The sequence below is a fragment of the Staurois parvus genome, unplaced genomic scaffold, assembly GCF_062004578.1.
Source record: "Staurois parvus isolate SC_StPar_1 unplaced genomic scaffold, SC_StPar_1.0 ptg000153l, whole genome shotgun sequence".
Classification (NCBI taxonomy): domain Eukaryota; kingdom Metazoa; phylum Chordata; class Amphibia; order Anura; family Ranidae; genus Staurois; species Staurois parvus.
This window is the reverse complement of record NW_028317949.1, coordinates 1,040,610-1,063,137: the sequence shown is the minus strand read 5'-3', so window position 1 is coordinate 1,063,137 and position 22,528 is coordinate 1,040,610. Positions and strand designations below refer to the sequence as shown.

At 41.6% G+C, this 22,528-nt stretch overlaps 1 protein-coding gene across 1 annotated transcript in view; it reads left to right on the top strand.

Annotated features, from left to right (window-relative positions):
• The window catches only part of NSUN2 (NOP2/Sun RNA methyltransferase 2), a 91,699-nt gene that overhangs the window by 52,528 nt on the left and 16,643 nt on the right, over positions 1 to 22,528 (top strand). Inside the window, exons 13-16 of the mRNA XM_089674820.1 lie at positions 3,490 to 3,586; positions 8,197 to 8,378; positions 19,346 to 19,438; positions 21,771 to 21,906. Coding sequence (XP_089530946.1) covers positions 3,490 to 3,586; positions 8,197 to 8,378; positions 19,346 to 19,438; positions 21,771 to 21,906 — 508 coding nt within the window. The remainder of the gene's footprint in view (positions 1 to 3,489; positions 3,587 to 8,196; positions 8,379 to 19,345; positions 19,439 to 21,770; positions 21,907 to 22,528) is intronic.

Here is a 22,528-nt window from a genome sequence, read left to right as displayed (position 1 = left end):
TTCAGCAGAGACCAGCCGTGATTCGATCCATGTATGGGCAGGCTGATTGTGCCTAAGTTGATCCATCAGTCTACTTGGGTACAACCAGCATGTCCGTTTTCTAGCATGCAATTATTGCCAGCGGCTGTTAATCACTGTGTTCTCCCAGCAGGGACACCTCCCCATGACTCCCCGGATACACTGAACCCCCTCAGTCTGCATCCATTCTGTAATTACCTTGTAGCAAAGATCCTTATTTAGCAGTAGTGGATTCCACGTCTAGAATCGCTGGGTATAAACACCTGTAAATGCTCTTCTGCATCTCCTCCCCTTGATCATCTTCAAACATTACCTAAACTGCCCAGTGCACTTCCATTTGCAGAAGGGAGACACTGACTTTTTAGTAGTGGTTATAGGAGATTTTTCACCACCAAAATGTTGTAACGTTAATACTTCAGCTTTTGTACACATGCTGTCCTTACTGGATTCATTCATTGCTCAAGCCACACACATTCTGAGCACGAAAGGCTATTCCTATAAAGCTTTACCTATTCTTGCTCAAGCCAACTGAAGTTTCTATCATGATTGGCCCAACTCTGAGAGGATTTTTCATTCTCCAGATAATTTTCATGTTTAAAAAGCAGTGAAGTATTCCCACAATGTTTCCACTGATGGCAGAGCATCCTTTAAGGATTCAGTTGATAGGTATTTGGAGGCCCTTTCAAGTCTTCATTTTCTTTGACAGGTCCTGCCCTGCAACTGGCTATTGCCACTTTGTCAGTTACTGCCACGTTGTATTTTCAGTTTTTCCATATGCCACTTTGTCAGTATCCACGCCACTTGGTGTTGGCCTGTCCTGGTGTGACGTCCTCTCCTGCGCTCCACAGTGGTTCCACTACATCCGGTTCCGGTCCCCAGCGCTTCCCCATTGGTTGGTGGCAGCTGGAGCGGCCCTCAGCTACAGGAGGACTCGTAGGCTCATAGTGGGTCTCCGCATAGGATTTGGCCACACTTTTATGATGAGCAATATACACTTTTACCGCAGTGAGTTGCAAATTGTCTGTGTCAATAAAAATGGCTTTTAATACCAGACTTAGCTGGCTGCTCCTGCTTGTTCCTTCTATATTTGCAGATTAGCTTCAATCGGAGTGTGGAGCTGCTGCTATCATCAGTTCCCCTTGCATTTATTTGTTTTTATTAAGTACTATCCCACTTATGCTTTAAAATATTTTTCTATCCTTACCCGTTCCTTTGTGAAATTACCTCCTAGTGCCATTATGGATATTTTTTCCAAATAGTTATGTGACTGCTCTACAGACTCTCACCAAGAGATCTATAATTCCCTGATATTCACTAGTTAGGCATGTTCCTGTCTTTTAAATTGGTTGCCCTTCATTCATGAGGACATGCATGTTGCGCCCCCCCCACCTTCCCCCTTAGTACTCTGTAAACTATCATGTGAGGTAGTTCTTACCTAGTGTTAAGATAGAGGAACCCCTTCCCAGAGATTGTTCACTTTCCTCATCCTGCAACTTTTCATTTGAAATCACAAAATACCTAGCCCTTGGTACCCACCCAGCACGTCTTCGTTTGGCCTTGTATAACCACCTTAACGCCTTTTGGCTTTTGTACTCCTTGTGCACCCCCTTTTGCAAGAAATTGCTCCTCTTTGTCGTTCGTTGCAGCTTCCTTTTTCCCTCCGGGGGCCTTCCTCATGTTCTCTTTCCCACACATTGCCCTCTCTTTGTGTTTAAAGGAGTAACTCCCTTAAAAGGGCCTCTGCAAGAACAGGACTTTTTTCTTGTCATTAACTTTGACAGCAGTTGCTTGGTTCTCAGATGTGTTCTTCTTTTGTGCCTCCTTTTCTTATACTACATGAGGACAGAATCCTGGAAGCCAATCCTTCTTGCTTCCCTGGGACCCTTCTTTTTGCACTTTTTGTGGAAACATCATTCTTCCTTCTTTTTCTTCCAACTGGCTTTCAGAAGTTGGTAGGTATGAATGAGTTTTTTATTTTTTTTTTTAAACTTCTTTCCTAGGACTTCTGCACTTGCGTCCTTCTCAACGGCCACCATCTTTTTTTTTTTTTTTTCTATTTACATTTTCCAAACAGTTGTTTGACAGCTGACTTTGAGCCTCTGCTGATCTTTGCTTCAGCTACAAGGTGCTCATGCCATAATCTGTCTGTTCGGATCCATTGACCCCTCTTTCCTGTAGGCCTGTTTTTGATGCACACCCCTTCAATTGTTTTAGGACATTCCATGACCCAAGAATTGACTCCCATATCCTGAACTGTATGATAAAGATAATAGGAAATTTGACATACTTCTAACTTCAATGCCCAGGAGTACAAGACACGAGGTCCCGCTCCTTTTTTCCTCTGTGATCTCCTTACTGATTGCTAAAAAAAACTGTATCCTTGTGGGGTGCGGGGAGGGGCACCTAATCAAATACATGTCAGTGACTCCTTGACACACATATGCCTTCCTATGAGGATTCAGTACTGTGCTGCCTCAAAGAACCTGCAGTGTTCTGAGTATCCTTAGTTATGTATGAAATGTTTTTGGTAATCCAAAGATTGCACCTACAGTATACAAATAAAAGGTGGTATCAAAAAGTTTCAAGCCCAATTTAGTTTTGTAACACGCCAACAGATGGCAGCGCAAGGATGCATGCACAGTCACAGGGAGCACCAACCTTTATATGTCAGTGTACCAAAAGACATCATCCTGTGTACAATGAGTTGTGAGAGGTGTTTTGAATGGCTCGCGTGCTTCAAGAGCGGAAGATCTTGACCCCCAAAAATGTGGAGACCGTTTGGCAACTTATGCATGGTGATTGTCTGAGAACAATCCACAACATTGCTGCCATTGTCTGTGTGTCATACGGAACAGTCCAGGCAAACCTCATGATTTGAACATGCGTCGTGTTGCTGCCAGATTCGTTCCCAGGCTGCTGACCCAGGAGCAGAAGGTACGCCACATCTAAGTCTATCAAGAACTCCATCAGTATGCTGTGGATGACCCAACCTTCATTTCGAGGATCATCTCCAGTGAAGAAACTTGGATGTACGGGTTTCACACACAATTTCATGTTTGCTCTTCTAACTTGATGTCCATGATGGAATGGCAGACGCGGTAATGCGTGTCGTCAGAATAGCACCAGTTGCACATCCTCCAATATACACAGGACGATATCTTTAGGCACACTGACTTATGAAGGTTAGTGCTTCCTGTGACTGTGTATGCAGCCTTGTGCTGGCATCTGTTGGTGTGTTACAAAACTAGTCTCAAAACCATTTGATACCACGTCCAAATATCTCTAAAAACAAAAGTTGACCTAAAACCATTTTTAATTCATTTTACAAAGAAAGAGCATATGTTTTTATCTTAAGAGAACTGTTTTGATTAATTGGGTCCAAAAGCTGCTCTAGAAGTGTAAAGACAGCAGTGTGTCATGGTTTGGTGTGTTACTTACTCTTCAACTACCTTTTTTTTCCCCCTGTAACAGCTTGAGAATACTGCCACATCACCAGAATACTGGAGGTTTCTTTGTAGCAGTATTGGTAAAGAAAGCTCCTATGCCATGGAACAGGAGACAACCCAAGGTATATATTTATATCTCATTAGAAAAATACATGACTCTGGAGCACTTGCCTGTGATAAATCCATCTGACTTGACTCCTAGATTGTAAGTTCTAACGAGCAGGGCCCTCTGTTTCCTCTTGTACCAAATTTTATTGTAACTGTAATGTCTACCTTCATTTTGTAAAGCGCTGCGCAAACTGTTGGAACTATACATACCCCGTATAGTAATAATAACTTGCTTTCATTACTGATCCTTGGAGTCCTAAATGCTGACCTCTAAACTGTTGAACTCGACAAAGGGGTCAATTTTAGAAATGCTGCAGCATGCCATAATTACGTGTAGAAAGATGCAAGATAAAGTATGCTTTTATGCTACTGTGTACACAGTATAATAAAAGTATTAAATTCCAATTCAAATGGCTTTGGTAAGCAAAAAAACAAAAACAAAACAACATACTTTTGAGGAGGTAAAAAAGTGACAAGGTTAGAAAGTGAGGTGTTAGAGGAAAAGGTTGTGAGTTTAGAATATGAAAGAGGAAAAGGTTGTGAGTTTAGAATATGAAAGTGAGAAGTCTGGGTAGCATTGTAAGTTTTTTGGGTTTTTTTCCACTCAAAATGTATTAAATATAGGCCCTCTTTCAACTTAGTGTTACTAAATCCACAACTGTAAAAATCAGTTTATATATGCAGTAAAGCTTTCTCGTTCTACTCGCTGTGCTGTACATTATGCTGTTTGTTCAGCAATGTTTTCTAACAAACCTCTGATGGCTTCACAGAACAGCTGTATTTATACTGAGGTTAAATTACACACAGGTGGACTCTATTTACAAATTAGGTGAAGGCAATTGGTTCCACTAGATTTTAGTTAGGGGTATCAGAGTAAAGGGGGCTGAATACAAATGCACACCACACTTTTCAGATATTTATTTGAAAAATTTTGAAAACCGTTTATCATTTTCCTTCCACTTCACAAATTTATGCCACTTTGTGTTGGACTATTGGATAAAATCCCAATAAAATACATTTACATTTTTGGTTGTATCATGACAAAGCGTGGAAAGTCTCAAGGGATATGAATACTTTTCAAGGCACTGTACAAGTGTTCACTCAAATTTTTCTAGCTGATTTGGTTATTGGCTTTAACGTGGTTAAAGCATATCTACATGAGAACGAATAAAACTACGCGAAGACTCTGTTGGATGTCAAAAAAACATAGCAGCTAGCACGATACCATAATACTAAGTATGTTAAACGTCACAAAACAGTGCAATGCTAAGATAAATTAAAATGTATGTGCAGTACAATAGTGTATTGCAAATATATTAAACTCTTATGTGTCACCACAAATTGAAAAAAATGAAGGAATCCAAATGTGAAGCCAAAAACTGTGAATTCAGTGGTTCTTCAATTTATGAGGAAATGACAGATGTGGATACCAAACGCCACCAAAACTTCTTAACGGTGAATCACACAGCACCTCGGTGTACAACAAAGGGAGGCTTACCAGAATCATATGACCCCCAATTATGGTGGTCAACCGACACTTGTGTATCAAGCCAAGATATCCAGCTTTCCTCAAAACCACATGTCAAACGCTAGAATTTTCAGAAAGTACAGAAAATACCTCATGGTCTTCTCAGAAATGGTGTCTTTGTCACTTTCTGTAAACTGAAAAAGCACGGAACTTTATCTAACTGTGTAAACTACTAGTCCCATAAACCCATTATGTAATGAAGTTGAACAAAGCCAAACCTGTTTGAAGTCCATCCTGTATGACAATTGTTGTTGCCTCAGTTTGAAAAATTATTCTCATCTATATGAGTTTAGAAATGTCCTCTAAATGCATGTTTAACAGTGCCAGTGTGAATGAGTCCTCAATGCAGCTAAATTCATCTAAGCCTGCTTTAAATCAGGGACATCTAATCGCAGGCAAAAGTGTTCTAGGAGAAATAAAAGTTATTCATACATCTCAGGTAACTTCTGTGATATACTGTATATTGCGTTTTGGTTTAAAGATGTTTTTAGGCTTGATTGCCATATAGCGGTTTGGCGGTTGCCAGGATAATGGTATGTGGCTGACTGCATTGTGCCAAGTGTAAAGTTTGGTGGAGGGGGAATTATGGTGTAGGGTTGTTTTTCAGGGGTTGGGCTTGGCTCCTTAGTTCCAAAGAAGGGAACTCCTAAGGCGTCTGCATACTGTATCAAGACCTTTTGGACAATTTCATGCTCCCAACTTTGGGGATGGCCCCTTCCTGTTCCAACATCCTGTGCATCAGTGCACAAAGCAAGGTCCACAAAGACATGGATGAGCGAGTCTGGGGTGGAGGAACTTAACTGGCCTGCACAGAGTCCTGATCTCAACCTGATAGAACACCTTTGGGATGAATTAGAGCGGAGACTACGAGCCAGGCCTTCTTGTCTGAGATCAGTGCCTGACCTCACAGATGCGCTTCTGGAAGAATGGTCAAATATTCCCATATACATACTCCTAAACCTTGTGGACAGACTTGCCAAAAGAGTTGAAGCTGTTATAGTTGCAAAGGGTAGATCAACTCAATATTGAACCCTATGGGCTAAGACTGGGATGCCATTAAAGTTCATGTGTGTGTAAAGGCAGACGTCCCAATGCTTTTGGCAATATAGTGTACATCCGCTGCCACAATGGCATACTAGCAAGATGGAGACACATAAGGCCAGCACATGATGACTTTTGAAATCCTCTTTTTCTCTTCAGAATGTCTGTAGCATGTTCTTCCTCCCGGTACCATTTTAAATGCTCAATCCTTTGTGAGCTTCTTGGAACTAACCACTGTTCAACAAAATCCTAGCAGATTGTGTGTGATCCATAAAAATACTAGGCATATAAACATAAGTAATTACTATTGGTATGTTTGTATTAAACCTGAACTACAGGTCAAACTCAAAAAATTAAAATATTGTGCAAAAGTTCATTTATTTCAGTAATGCAACTTAAAAGGTGAAACTAATATATGAGATAGACTCATTACATGCAAAGCAAGATAGTTCAAGCAGTGATTTGTCATAATTGTGTTGATTATGGCTTACAACTCATGAAAACCCCAAATCCACAATCTCAGAAAATTGTGAAAAGGTGCAATATTCTAGGCTCAAAGTGTCCCACTCTAATCAGCTAATTAAGCCATAACACCTGCAAAGGGTTCTTGAGCCTTTAAATGGTCTCTCAGTCTGGTTCAGTAGGAATCACAAACATGGGAAAGACTGCTGACCTGACAGTTGTGCAGAAAACCATCATTGACACCCTCCATAAGGAGGGAAAGCCTCAAAAGGTAATTGCAAAAGAAGTTGGATGTTCCCAAAGTGCTGTATCAAAGCACATTAATAGAAAGTTATGTGGAAGGGAAAAGTGTGGAAGAAAAAGGTGCACAAGCATTAGGGATGACCACAGCCTGGAGAGGATTGTCAGGAAAAGGCCATTCAAAAGTGTTGGGGACTTTCACAAGCAGTGGACTGAGGCTGGAGTGAGTGCATCAAGAGCCACCAGACACAGATGGATCCTGGACATGGGCTTCAAATGTCGTATTCCTCTTGTCAAGCCGCTCCTGAACAACAAACAACATCAGAAGCGTCTTACCTGGGCTAAAGAAAAACAGACCTGGTCTGTTGCTCAGTGGTCAGAAGTCCTCTTTTCTGATGAGAGCAACTTTTGCATCTCATTTGGAAACCAAGGACCCAGAGTATGGAGGAAGACTGGAGAGGCACACACTGCAAGATGCTTGAAGTCCAGTGTGGAGTTTCCACAGTCTGTGTCATCTGCTGGTGTTGGTCCACTGTGCTTCATTAAGTCCAGGGTCAATGCAGCCGTCTACCGGAAGATTTTGGAGCACTTCATGCTTCCTTCCACAAACGAGCTTTATGGGGATGCTGACTTCATTTTCCAGCAGGACTTGGCACCTGCCCACACTGCCAAAAGCACCAACACCTGGCTCAATGACCGTGGGATTACTGTGCTTGATTGGCCAGCAAACTCGTCTGACCTGAAATCCATAGAGAATCTATGGGGCATTGCCAAGAGAGAGATGAGAGACATGAGACCGAACAATGCAGAAGAGCTGAAGGCCGCTATTGATGCACCCTGATCTTCCATAACACCTCAGCAGTGCCACAGGCTGATAGCTTCCATGCCACGCCGCATTGAGGCAGTAATTGCTGCAAAAGGGGCCCAAACCAAGTACTGAGTACATATGCATGCTTATACTTTTCAGAGGTCCGATCTTGTTCTATGTACAATCCTTGATTTATTGATTGCATGTAATATTCTAATTTTCTGAGATTGTGGATTTGGGGTTTTCATGAGCTGTTATCCATAATCATCACAATGATGACAAATCACGGCTTGAACTATCTTGCTTTGCATGTAATGAGTCTATCTCTCTATATTAGTTTTACCTTTTAAGTTGCATTAGTGAAGTAAATGAACTTTTGCACAATATTCAAATTTTCGAGTTTCACCTGTAGATGTTTAAAGGATTATCAAAGTTTATTTTCCGTAGAGTTCATTTGGCAAATATTTGCTTTTCTCCTGTCTAAAATCCCTTTTCCCTTACTGTTCTCTGAAAAATAACCTAAAACATGACCCCTTTTCTTGCAGCTGCTTCGGAGGCCCCCCACTGTTGCGGTCAATGTGCCAGTTGTTAATGATGCTGTTGAAGATGCGACAGAAACAACAGATGAACCAGCTGTGGGAAGAGATAATGCAGAGAATGAGGACGGAAGTGCCAAATCTTCCAGCAATCCTGAGACTGATTCTACTAATAAGGACAATGTGTGCGGGTAAAGTGGACTATATACACTGGCTTAATTTGTTTAAATTATCATTTAACTGATGCTTGTATACATGCCTCTTGTTTTAAATCATTTCCTCTAGTGTTGAATGTCACTCCACTTTAGTAAAGTTTATTGCTTGTTATGAAAATTAGAATTCACCCTGATAGGAACTGTCATTATCAGGATTATCAGGTCATAATGAAGTTCTAAAAGAAAAAAGTACATCTAAAACTGGTAAAATGTTGGACTATATTTTTGCTTTTAGATACATTTTTAAATGGTGAAACCAGTGACTTAGTCAAAGACTGTCGTTAACCCCTCCTGCTCTACAGTGTCCTGTGGGTAACCTACTTTTTCTTTTTTTTTTTTTTTTTTTTTTTTTATACTGTACATGGTTTTTACAGTGCCTCTGGTGACTTGCCAAGCATGAGCAATAAGCCCACAGCTTTGCATTGTTTTGTGAACATGTTTTGTTAATGTCTCATTATGCACGGTCATACCATGTATAGTGAAACATTATTAACAAACCTCCATTAACCTCTTCGACTCTGCAACAGGTCTTTGCGTAATCCTTGTTGGTGCAATCTTACTTCTGTATAGAATTAGATATTTATATATACTGTTGACTATTTGTATGTCATCTTGCCATGTGAGCCATCTCCTATCATGTGTATTGCGATCATTTTACCTCTCCCTATCCTCCTGAGTCTAATTGTCAAAGTGTACCATATACCTTCAGATGAGTTGGTATGTGAGCGAGTTTTAGTCTTTGGCCATTACTCATATCCTAGAGTCATCGGCTGTTCTAGGCAAGTCCAAGTGCTTAAAAGTCTTCAACCTTAAACTGATCCCAGAAGTTTCAGACATTGGGTTTGTCACTTTTGTTTTGGCAAAACTTTACGGTGCTCTGACACAGACTCTCTTCCCTTGAATCTTGGCCACAGGGGAATCTGATACATACTTTTCATGCAGGACTTATGCATCCAAAGTGAAAACGGACAGGTCAGTCATTGCTTCTTCCATATGGGGGACCTTACAGCCTCTGTGGAACTCATGGAATGACTACTGCATGTCTTCATTTTCGTTCAGTAAGTGCAAGGTTGATTAAGGCCATGGTCTCTTTTCTCCACAAAGTGTTTCTATCTTTATTCACCTTAGCTAGGACAGGGTTATGATTTTCCTCTGACCTGCTCCTGTAGATCCTCTGGAAGCTTTCCTTCTATTGTATGACTGTGGTACACACTTCTGAAGTTTATATCCCAGCTGCTACTCCTTTTAGTTTGTCCAACTCTCTAAGGTCAGTGTCGGGTGTAAGGTGCTTCTTGTTGCTCTCAATTTTGTTGAGCCTTTCCGTGAGCCATTGACACATGGGTCTGTTAGTGTTTTGCTTTGTTGCCCAGCCCTTATTTGGACTTCCTTTGGGCATCCTAAAGGTAGATCTAAGAATCCTATACTGTACAATTAAGAAAATTGAAATTATTTACCAGCAAATTATTTTTCATGGAGTACAGTACAGGACACTTGTCTCTTCCCTCTTCTTTTGATCTCCATTTTGCATGATATTAAACTGAAGCTGACTGGGAGGGACTATATGGGTGATGTCTCTTTACCTTTTTTAAATCCATATCAGATCATCTAAAGGAGGCACTATAAAACCATGGTTAAGACTGAGAATACTTTCTCCTGTACTGTGCTTCAAGAAAAGGACTTTACTGGAAAGTCAGATTTTTTTTTTTTTTTTAGTAATATTGTTAGGACCTCCAGAATCTTTGCTGGGATTGTGATTTATTTTTATTTATTTTATGTTACTCTTTTTACTTTGATTTTGTTTTGTGTGTTATCAGTGGATTCTTCAATCAACTGTCACAAGCTGGTTGATAATGATCCATATATTCCCCACAGACTGAACATCGAGCACATGGCAACCCGCAGGTTTGACTGTGACAGCTCTGTCTTCAGAGCAGCCTTTCTCGATGGTGGGCCAGCCAGTCAGTGTCCCCATACAGGCAGGCAGCTCCCTGTATGCAGCCAGAGGTGGCCCTCCTGGATGACTGCATGAGCAGAATAAAACTTTTCTTCGATCCAGATCCCCCTGTGTGGGCCTATGAACATGGGCATCCAGTACTTTTATAGCACTTGCCTGTAAATAAGGGGTGTGGCAATCAGTCCTTCACATCCCTCTGTTGGTGATTCCTGAGCTGCTTTCCATGGGTGCACGGACACATGATCGAGCTGTATGATAATTGAAGTCATGGCTTTGTGGCCTGTTGGAACTGGAAACTGTGGCATTCTGTCCCTCCCTGATGTCACTTCTGTCCACACTCTACTACATTCCTGGGCGTGTGGAAGAGAAGGACTCTGCTACCTAAAGAGTACTGGTAGAGGCTGCTGTTAGGCCCTATGGTTTTCTCTGGACATGTGGACACCCTCTATAGGAGTTCCAGTAACATGATAAGGATAATAAGCCCACCAAGTGCCCTGCTACCGTGGGAGCCATGTGTCCTTGGCGATCCATATTCCCTAAGTGTACACAAAGCGAAGTCTATCTGTGCATGAAGGTTTGCCCCCACCACTGGGAGGTGATTCCTACCATGAAGAAGAAAAGAAAAGAAGCGCCTCTAAGTGCAGTATAAACCACTATTTAATAGGTGTCAAATGTAGAAAACTCCTGTTTATTTGTGATAAAACAGGCTCATAAGGTGCAGTCTCATAGAGGTGGAAGAACGGCTTTGTCCCAGCTATGACAGCCGCGTCTGCGCTCAGGGAATCGTAGTATCAGGAGAAGAAAAGCTGGCCGGCATGTGGAGTCTCCTAAAGATGGTGTCTGGAACGCACATTCAGGCGCGACATCTGTGTGACGACGTCAAGGACTAGCATGCATAGCGGCATGTTTCAGAGCATGCACTAACCTCTGAGGGCAGAAGCGCGCTCCTTTTTCAAACCAGAACCATGCTCAAAGCTGGTAAAACTTTATTGTATGGTGTGTATCCCTACTGACTTCTCTGCAATTATATTCTGTGGCCAGGATTCTGGCTTTCCTGCAGCATGGTATCGATAAAGGCTTGACCTTGAGTACCAGCAAGAGTCAGTTTTCGGCCTTGACCATTCTTTTTCAATGTCCTTTGGCTTCTAATACCCTGGTTCCTACCCCCTCTTTCTTCTTGTCAGGATCCCCTCTGATGCCATGTGATCTGAACGCAGTGCTTTCCATTTTGCAACAACCTTGAGAGGTTTCCTTAACACTTTTCCAAAAGTTAGCATTTTTGTAGTTGTTACCTTGGATTGCAGGGTTTGGGAGCTGCTGGCCTTGTTGTGTAAGTCTCATAGTCTGGTATTGTATAGAGACAAAGCTCTGCTCTGAATCTTTTCTTCCTGAGGTAGTTTCAGCTTTTCATTTGAATGAGAATATTCTTACCTCTGTCCTAAACTGGTTAATTATAAGGAGAGAGCCTTACATTTTTTTGGTTTTTGTTTGGGCAATAAATGTTTACCTAGATGCTGCAGCATTGTTTCATATAACAGACTTTTTTTTTTTTTCCAACGTTGGGGACAGCTCTTGGAAGAGTTAGTCTGCCTATTCTGCTACAATAGCTGGATAGATCAGATAGACTTTTGCCCTGGCCTATGCTCTTGGAGAACCAGGAAAGAAGGGTCCTGGTTTCAAACAGATCGGTGAGAGCTTTGTGGGTTTTCTGTCATAAGGCTTTAGTATCTCACGTGTGTAGAGCAGCTACTTGGTCTTCTGTTCATGTTTTTTTCCAAGTTTTATTAGATTGACTTGTTTGCATGTGCAGATGCCAGTTTGTGGCGCAAACTTTTGCAGGGAGCAGTGTAAGTTATGCCTTTTTTTTTTTTTGTCTTTGGAGGGTAGGTCATATTCTCTAATTTGGCTCACACTGCTGTAGACACTGCTCTGGACTTTACAGATATAGCTTCTTTGCTGAGTGCTTCAGTGAACAGTAGACTAAATAGGGTTTTGTTTTGTACTCACCACCATAAAATCCTTTACTCTGCCTTCATTGAAGGACACAGCTCCTGTTCTCTAGGTATGTTTGCCATTATTTCCTCCTTTACTGTTTGCCACTAAGGAAAGTGGGAAAATCGTTCTGGGCCCATAAGGTTATTTTATTGGTATTGCTGCCCTAAAAAATTGATAATATAAATGAACAGTTTTTTTCTGGCCCGTTAGCGTCTACACCCCAGTGTTTGATAATATAAATAAACTGGTTCCCTGCCCTTCTCCTTCTACACACACCCCAGAGTATCTTCGTGGTCTCCTTGCTTGTAGTGTAATGAAGCAAAAATGGAAACTGAAGTGCTACACCACTGCTAAGAGGTCCAGATACAACTTTATGCCAATAAAAGTCAGGTGGACAATCCAAAGAGTATCAAATGCAAAACCAGCTGCTGACAAGGCCTGTGTTTTTTAATTACACTGGAAGAAATGACCTGAAAGGTCCAGTTCATTTTTAGATACAGTTCACATTGTTTTCAAAGAGTTCTGGACGAGGGTTTTTTTTTTTTTTGCTCCCCCAAAACGTGTAGGTTTCTGGATTGTCCCCTTGACTTTATTGGACTAAAGATCTATCTGGACCTCTTGGCAGTGGTGTGGCGCTTCCATTTTCATTTTTCTGTTATTAACTTTGGCTGTTTCAGCCAGCAGACAGGGACTTGGCCCTGGTTAATAAAAAAAAAAACACAAAAAAACCCCCACAATAATATATTTCACTATAATCAATAGTTTTTTTGTAATATAAAAGATGAGACTGTTTCCAGTTAATAAATACCAAATATGTCAAACTTCAAAATCATGTACTTTCAAAATGGTGCAAATCTATGCTATCCAACATTTTGAATAGGCTGCGGATTTAAAACCTTTACAGCCCATCAGTTTACAGTTAAACCGAAACAGTGGGCCCTTAAATTAATTCTGTACTTGTTGCACATGTGCAATAAATTTGCATTTATGTGTGTGCTCTACATTTATGTTTATCTGTGAATGGGGCATTTTACATTTTTTTTTTGTTTTTTATATTTTTTCCGAATCATACATCACAGGACATGGAGGACTTCATATTCATAACTGCGTAGGTTATGCTACCACCCACTTGTGAATGGACACTGATCAAAAGAGGCAGACATTACCCTTGCTAGTGTCCTTAGGTGATGTGCTTACAGCTGTCTCTCTGAAGATCTCCATTCAGGTTCTTTATTCCTGCTTTGTCTGGCCTATTTCCTAACAACCCTGCTGGGATAGAGTAGGGCTTCATCTGGATCGGTCGCTGCAGGCCGATGGGCAAGAAGGAATGTACCCATACACCGCATGAAAGCGTGGCAGCTGCCTATTAATGTTCTCAGTTTTCACTGGATCCTGCGAAAAAACATGTGACTCCCTAGACCAGAATGGCTCTGAAATGGTGGTTACCTATGCCGAACCTGGATACCAGAAAATCCTTCCGAAGATGTGGAAGGTCTTGATGACATATGCCAGCCTAATGGGCTGGGAAAGATGTTTTGGAGAATGTCTCAGTTTAGGGGATTTGGTGTCAGAAGCAGAAGTTGCCAATCACAACATCCTGGAACTTCAGGCAATTTGGCTTGCTCCTCTACACTGGTTTGCCTGCCTTCAGGGTCTTGCTATCAGGGTGCAAATGCACCATGCCATAGTGACATACATCAACCATCAAGGAGGGACAAGAAGCAGACCTGATCATGTCTTGGGCAGAATTTCACATTCTGGTCCTCCCCACAATGCACATTCCCAGCACGGAAAATTAGCAGGCAAACTTTCTCAGCCATTGGCAGCTGTGAATCACAAGGATGTGTTTAGAGATTTGTCTTTGGTGGGGATGCCAGATGTGGAACTTGTGGTGTCCAGATATAACAACAAACTGAACAGGTTTGTGTTTTGTACCACCGTTCCTCAGATGTTATGCAGTAAATGCTCTGGTGACTTATTGGGATTAGTTTTCTGTGATCAATATCTTATTCCACTACAGCTGCTTTGCCTGTTGGGCAGGATAAAGATGGAGGGTATTCAGGTTATTCTTATAGCACTTGCCTGGCCAAGGCCATGTCTGTATGCAGACATCATAGTTCTTCTGGTGGACGAGCTGTGGGCTATTCCGGTTTGGTCAGATTTGCTGTGTCAAGGCCTGATCTTCCATTATCCAGTGTCAGGCTTTGATGACATGGCTGAGGAATAGGGATATTTCTGACTGATTCTTACTATCCACAAGTGACGTACCATCACAGGACAGATCTCCGCTTTGGCCATTCTGTTTCAGAGACCTATTAAGTTTCATTCCTTGTTCAAAGCCTTTGTGCAGGGTGTCGCACAGATTTTTCTACCTTTGCAGACACTCTGGAACCTTAATTTGGGCTTGTCCATTTTGCGAGCTTCTTTTTGAAGTTCTTCAATTGATTCCTTTGTTGCTCCTCATTCGCCAGGTTTTGGTAGCCATTACCTCCCTTTCTGGTTCGTCACCCAAGTCAGGACAGCTGAATTGCCCTTTTTTTTATATCCTAATCCTAAGTATCCAAAGGAGAAGATGTTTGGTTCTTTGGATGTTGTTTGAGCTGTATGAATATATTTGAAGTCTACAGTTTTTGTTTCAACAGTCTGATCCACTGTTCTGCTTGTTCTTACAAGGGTCAGGCTGCTTCTCTTTCCACTATTTCCAGATTGCTTTATCCACTCATTTCTCAGGCCTGTGGTATCAAGAGCAGAGTCCTTTCTTGGTCGCTAGGAATGTCAGTGCATTTTTGAACTATCCTCACACCTTATTATAAGCCTGCTACTTGGTCTTCTCTTTACACTGTTATTACGTACTACATGTATTGTTTGATATCATGTACAATTTAGGAAATTAGAATTTTTGGTTTACCTATAAAATGACTTTCTTGGAGTACATCAAAGGACACAGAGATCCCTCCTCTCTTTTCTGATTCTCACTATAATACTCCAAAACCAAGACTTCGCTGAGCTGGAAGGGGTTATGCTTGGGCTGGGTTTCCTGCCTTTTTTTCTTTTGCCAGTAGCAGGATAACCCAAGTAGCTATTAATATAAAGTCCTCTGTGTTCTGTGATGCACTCCTAGAGCGAATTTTACAGGTAAACCAAAAATCCTATTCTTTTTAGACATTATTAATATTTAGAGAAGCAAACATTTTTAACTTTTTGTTTTTTGTTTTTTTTTTTACAAGTCAACCAAGAACAAACAATGGTAAACAGAGTACCCAATGATGGTTGCAGAATACAGGCTACAGACAATTATTCAATTGCTAGTTTACAGAAGCAACAAAAATCGAGTACAGTCACATCATTGTTACAATACAACAAGAAATTATTTAACTGGTGAATAAGACGACAAATACAAAACATAAATCAAAAATAAGAGGGGGCTCTTACTCCTTCTCCTTCCTTTCCCCTATGGCTTCCCCTAAGGAGTGGTAGAGCTACAGGAACCTCATGCCAGTAGTCATCCTGTAGTGTTGGGAGATGAGATTGCCACTGCGTTTTAAGTTTTTCTGCCTGGGGAGTTTGGAGGGGTAACAGTAACTGATAATATGTAGATATCAACTTGGAGTTTTCCTTTCCCAACAAAGCAGCCTCCAGTGCAGATGTCTGAAGAGCCACTTCCCTGAGGCCAAATTGGACTGCAAATGTATGGCGCAGTTGAAGGTAGAAATCAGAATAAGTAGTGGGTATATTAAGTTCAGCCCGCAAGGCAGAGAATGACTTAAATGCCCCGGAGGAAAATAAATGAGTGTATTTGAGTCCAAACTGAGCCCAACGTTGCAATTCAGGATTATACCACAGAGGAGCATTAGGGGAAAGTGTCAATGGAGTGCCCTTTATTCGTTGATTACAAAGATGGAAGATTTTATAGGAGTATTTTAGAATGGCAGCTGCTGTGGAGGGATACGGACTATTTCTGAACAACATATTGATTAAATCTTCATAAGAATACATAAAGGCTGCCTGAGTCGTCACCGTGGCATTAGAATGGTCAGGGAAAAAACACTCATGTATATGGGTCAATTGGGTTGCCAAGTAGTAACATTGTAGATTAGGTAAAGTAAGCCCGCCCCGCTGAGTGGGCAATTGAAGAGTTACCAGGGATATTCTAGGTGGGCTAGATCCCCACAGGAAAGACGTTAACAACGCCTCTATTTCCACAAAGAAATTTTTAGGAATGTATACCGAAGCATGCCAGAAAACATACAGAAATCTGGGTAGAAAAGTAGTTTGAAATAAATTTGTTTCCCAAAAGAGTTGGGGGCAATGTTGGCCACGTTCCTAAACTGTCTTTTAACTGCTTCACCAGCATCACCAGATTATGAGGTATATAATGTTGGAGAGGCAACTGGATCTCAATCCGTAAGTATTGGAACCGGGAGACAACCTGCAGAGGAGTTGAGTGGGGAAGTAGAAGCGTATGAGGGGTGTGAAATGGGAAAACACTGGATTTACCCCAGTTCACTTTAAATCCAGAAAATTCACCAAATTGAGAAATAACCTGCAGGGCCGTATGAAGGGAAGAATTATAATCCACCAAGTAGAGAAAGCATATCATCAGCATATAATGTTTTTTCCTCCAGGTCATTAATCATGCAACCTCTGATATCCTATATTTTTTCTTATATCTCTCGTCTGACTGGACGGGGCTGAACTGCACACCCAATTTTTGTTATCTTGGTTCAAGGTACAAGCTCATACTCGTTTGGGGATTATGAGCAGTGTGGGGGGGGGAGGGGGGGATTTGTTGGTTCTATTTTATATGTACTTGTGCATTTTTTATGGGAGTTAGTAGTTTGTCGTCTTTTTTTCCTTGTTTTTGGGGTTTACCTTTTTTTTTTTTTTTTTTTCTGTACTTTGGAAGATGGCTACGCAGAGTGTAATGGTAGTCTCTTGGAATGTCTGGGGCCTTAACTATGAAATTAAACACTCATTGGTCTTTCAATATATACAGAAGCATAAACCTTACCTGATATTTGTACAGGAAACCCATCTTATTGGTTCTGAAGTGATGGCTTTGAAATGTACATTTGTGGCCTACACTCTTCAGTACATGTACTCTAACTATTCTAGAGGGGTTACGATGTTAATCGCCAAATCGTTGGGGTGTTCCATTGCCACTGTGGTTACAAATCCATTTGGTAGATATGTTGTGGCAGTCTTGCAGATTAATAACTCAGCTTACACTTTTGTTGCTCTTTATATTCCTTTTCATTTTACTGTGACCTTTTGGAATCAAGTAATGGCGCGTGTGGCAGCAGGCCTCATACGTTTGACTGGAAATTTGAATATGGTACTCTCCAAGCATTATAGGAGAGAGTTGCAGAAGGTCTTGAGATTATGCTCTCCTGCTGTTTAGAGTCATGAAAGTTCCTCCAACCCAGCAACCTCCTCATCAAGATGGGGAAAAAAAAAAAAGGAAAGGAAAGAAGACTGAAAAACCAGAGGGATGAAGACAGCTGCTGGGCGGCAGATGGAAGTTCAAAACAAGAGAAAAAGCTACGCCATAGCAGCCGTAAAGAGTCCAGGATTTGCCTAGGGATTCCAGCCAGCGGTCCTCCTCTGCTGGAGCAGTGAAGAATTGAGTCTTGCCATTATGGATCACAGCAGCCTAGCCGGGTATAGCATGCTGTAAGGGAGGTGATCCTGTAGCAGTTTCTTCACACTGAAAGGCAGCATGCTGTTTCTGTGTCACAGCAGAAAAATCAGGGAAGATAGTGATGACATTATTGTCGTTAACTAGATCAAGATAGCTCATGGGCCTTGCGGACTGCAGCATCGCGATCCCTCAAATAAAGGATACATGCAAGCAGCTGTCTGGCCAGGCCTCCCGGAGGGGGCTCTAAGAGGAATTCGGTGGGCTTTTTCAATAGCGAAAAGCAGGGAAAAAGTGTTGGTTCCCAGAGAGTTTGAACTATTCTGTAAGAAATTCCTCTTGGTTTTTGTCTTCCACCCCCTCAGGGAATCCCAGAAAGCTGAGATTATTCCATCTAAGGTGGTCCACTAGATCCCCCAGTTTAGCTGCATGAACTCTTTGCTCAGCCTGAAATTCTCTGCTCTTCGGGGGCAGCATCAGCAGCTCAGAGGGTCAGCCGATGGTCGGGGAGCAGAGTCCAACCAGTCCTGGTAACCCATTTCCCAGAGGGGAGCATGCGGCTGCGCCAGAGGTCTGACGGTTACAGGCGCCATCTTGGGTCGCATAAGCAAAGGGGACCTGCTTCTCGCTCGGAGACACAGAACGGACTTTCCCAATCTGGACCATCATCAAACGCCGCATGGGAACTTCCCAAGCACAGAGAGAGTTCTAGATCGGAGGTAGCAGCACTGGCTGAGCAGGATTATGTGGCAGGATGGTAGTGGGAGCACTGAAGAAGAGCTGCTCACATACTGAAAGTTTCACACGCCTCACAAACATTTTTAGATCTTTATTTATTTTTTTTATTAATTGCTTTATTAGAATTACAAGTGAACAGTACCCTTTGTGAGTGTGCATAGGAAGTGATGGTAAAGAGAGCCTGAAATTAAATAGAATAGAAGTTCTATTGGGGTCCATTGACACCACCTGCAGTTACACACGATGATGATGTGTTGGTGTGCTGCTTTGGCAGCCATTGTGAATGGCTCCCATACACACGTGTGCTGATACACACCAGTGTCCTTTAATATACACTGGACGAAAATGCAGTCTACACTCAATTGCCCAAAGTAGTGCGCCTCATTACACATGGACACAGAGTTCTATTGTGAATGGGCCCATGATGCGTGTGGTTTTTACTTTTATCTAATTTTTTTTAAAGGAATCAATTTGTAGAAATATAATCTTGGAATTCTTGGAAAAATCTTGGAGTGATTTTAAGGCCATGTTTCAGAAATTTGATAAATACTATCTTGCTTTTGATATAGGTTCACTGAAACTTGCCTGCATTTGCTTGATTTACTTATTTATTTACAGTCCTCCACCTTCTAAGAAAATGAAGTTGTTTGGATTTAAAGAAGACCCATTTGTGTTTCTTTCTGAGGATGATCCAATATTTCCCTCAATAGTGTAAGTATTTTTTTAAAGGTATGCATATCGTAAGATATGGGTTCTACTTGTTTTCTTGGTGAGTCCCTTATTTCCCTCCTGTAATCTGCAAACATTTTAGGTTGGTTAAGACTGTGGCTGACAGTGCGTTATGAACATTTTATGTAGAACAAATTTGAGCATTGCCTACAGTAACTAGATTTTATACTATATGAACTCATGCACTAGGGCACATTCTCTGGTACAAGGTAAACAAACTAGCATATTTTGATGCCCATAGACATGAATGGTTGCACACGGCTGTACGCAACTATGAGCCACTACTTGTTTAAAGTGGCACTTGTGCACAGATATAAGTTCACAAACAGTTTATCTGCTGTGTACACCTGTCTGTAATCATTCATGTCTGTGGGAGGTTGCATGCAACACTGGGAGCTCCCAGACACCAGAATACACTAGTTTATGCTGTACTGGAGAATGCACCTAGGTGCATGAGTCCTAAAATTAACCACTTGCCTACAGGCCAGTATACTCCCTTCCTGCCCAGGCCAGTTTTCAGCTTTCAGCGCTGTCACACTTTGAATGACAAGTACATGGTCATGCAACACTGTACCTATATGACATTTTTATCATTTTTTTTAAACAGAGCTCTCTTTTGGTGGCATTTAATCACCTCTGGATTTTTTTTTTATTGTTTGCTAAACAAACCAAAAACTGAAATTTTGAAAAAAAAAACACATTTTTTTATTAGTTTTTGTTATAAAATGTGTTTGTTATAAAAAGTGATTTTTCTCCTTCACTGATGTGCGCTAATGAGGCTGCACTGATAGGCAGCACTGATGGGCGGCAATGATGGGCACTGAGAGGCGGCACTGATGGGCATTGACAGGCATCACTGATGAGCACTGAAAGGCAGCACTCATATATGGCACTGTTGGGCGTCACTGACTGGCACTGTTGGGCGTCACTGACGGGCACTGATAGGTGGCACTGATGGGCAGCACTGATAGGTGACACAGAAAGGCAGCTCAAATGGGCACTGGCAGGTGGCATTGATGGGCACTGACAGGTGGCAATGCTGGGGCTACACTGATCATCAGTGCCCTGATGATCAGTGTACATGTCCCCTTCGAGGAATGTCTCTCCTCTCGATCTGTCAGCGTGACCGCTTGTGAGGAGAGAAATGCCTATAACCGGCATTTCCCTATTTACATGCAATCAGCTGTGATTGGACGCAGCTGATCACATGACCGAGCTGACATCTTTGGCTCTTTCCGTTGATCCGTGATTTGCTGTGGCCGAGGGACACAGTGCACCACCGACTGGCGCGCTGAGCGCTCCCGGAGCCGCGCATGCGTGGTTGGTGTGAGAGAACGTCATATGACGTCCTCTCCCAGAGCCGCGCATGCGTGGTTGGAGTGAGAGAACGTCATATGACGTCCTCCCAGAACGAGAGAACTGCCTTTCCCCTGTCATTACCTTATATGGCGGGTGGGAGGCGGTTAAAGTTGGGTAACATTAGTTACCTTCTGGCATGCCAGAGAATGTATGCAATCCTCATGTTGAGATCTGCCTAATATCTTATAAAAAGTAATGTTCATTCTGTTTGTCTTAGAGCTGGAAAAATTATGATTTACAAAGATTCATCTAAAACTGATACTTCAGTGGTTCGTGGATCTTATGGGGGGGGGGGGGGCGGCTAAGGAACACAGAAAGTGGCTTTTTGTATCCCTTAGGAACTCTAGTACTAAGATCTTTCTTAGAAATTTCAGAGTCTATTCCACTTATTATAGAGCCCATTTGTGTAGTATGATTATAAGATGCTGAGTGGTGGGGGGTTGGAATCACTGTCAAGTTTTGTATTGATGTCTGCTGCCTATTAGGGTGATTTACATTCAGGTTTCCTGCCCATTTGAGCAGGTTGCTGTACCTGAAGAGATTACAGGGCAAGGGTCCCAGCACCTTTTCAAAATTGCAGCTGCATGGAAAGTGGATGGTGCTTTTGCAACGTGCAGTTTCATGCACCTGGAAATACCCTAGGTTTTCAGATGTGTAGGGACTCAATTATTATTGAGTCCTATTGGATAGATCACCTCACTTTCTGTTACGTTTACAGGTCAGGAAGTGAAGGGAAATAATCCTGTTTAGACATGTATGACAAAAAAAAAGCTGGCAGCAGATCTAACCCTCCATTACGCTTTGGCTTTAGATATACTTTAATCCAAACTTGACATAAAACTTGTTCAGTAAAATGTTATATTAAGTGAAACTAGTTACAGTAGATGTCTATCTCTTGAATCTGGTGAATCACTGTGATGTTTTGGGAGAAACCTAATTACAGCAATGTTTGCAGGAAATTTTATGGCTTAAGTTCATCATTCCCAAAGACAAATCTCTTAACTCGCACTCAGGAAGGGAAGAAGAAACAATTGTATGTGGTCTCAAAGCAGCTGAGGAACGTACTACTTAATAATAGTGAGAAGATGAAGGTATTTTTGTTTTATAAGATTTACATGAACCAACTGCTTTGTATCTTCGATCAGCTTGCCATATTTCTGCCATATATGCAACACATGCAATGATTTTATCTCAATGTATATATTATCTGTGTTATAATGTTGAACTATACTTTCAAGTCCATTCATTCTGTATTCAGTCAAGTGGAAAAGTAAATCCCTTGGAAATTTCTCAGCTTATTTTGAACAAGCAAAGCTAGATTTTCATTTGATACATTTACCAACGCTTCAAATCTATGAAATAAGAATTGGCTGTATGTAATTGGAACCTCAGATTTCAAAGGTCTGGTGTTCTCTTTGGTGTAGGTTGTGGATGCCACAGAGTCTAGCAAGGGATTTAGAAAGGTTTGTCAAGGACTGGCCAGCCCAGCAAATTCAGCCCATGCTCCTCATTTATTGGTTTATTTTGGGATCAGCAGTTAACAGTTGTCAAACAATCAGATTGCATTAATGTAGTCTTTATAGGTGGTGTGCCATGAAAACATTTTTGCTGTCAAAAAGAACTTTAAACCTAGACTACAGTTGCCCTATAGCAATTTGCATGTAGGCAAAGAACAGACCTTTTGGACAGTGTGCTTTGGATGGATGATTTAAA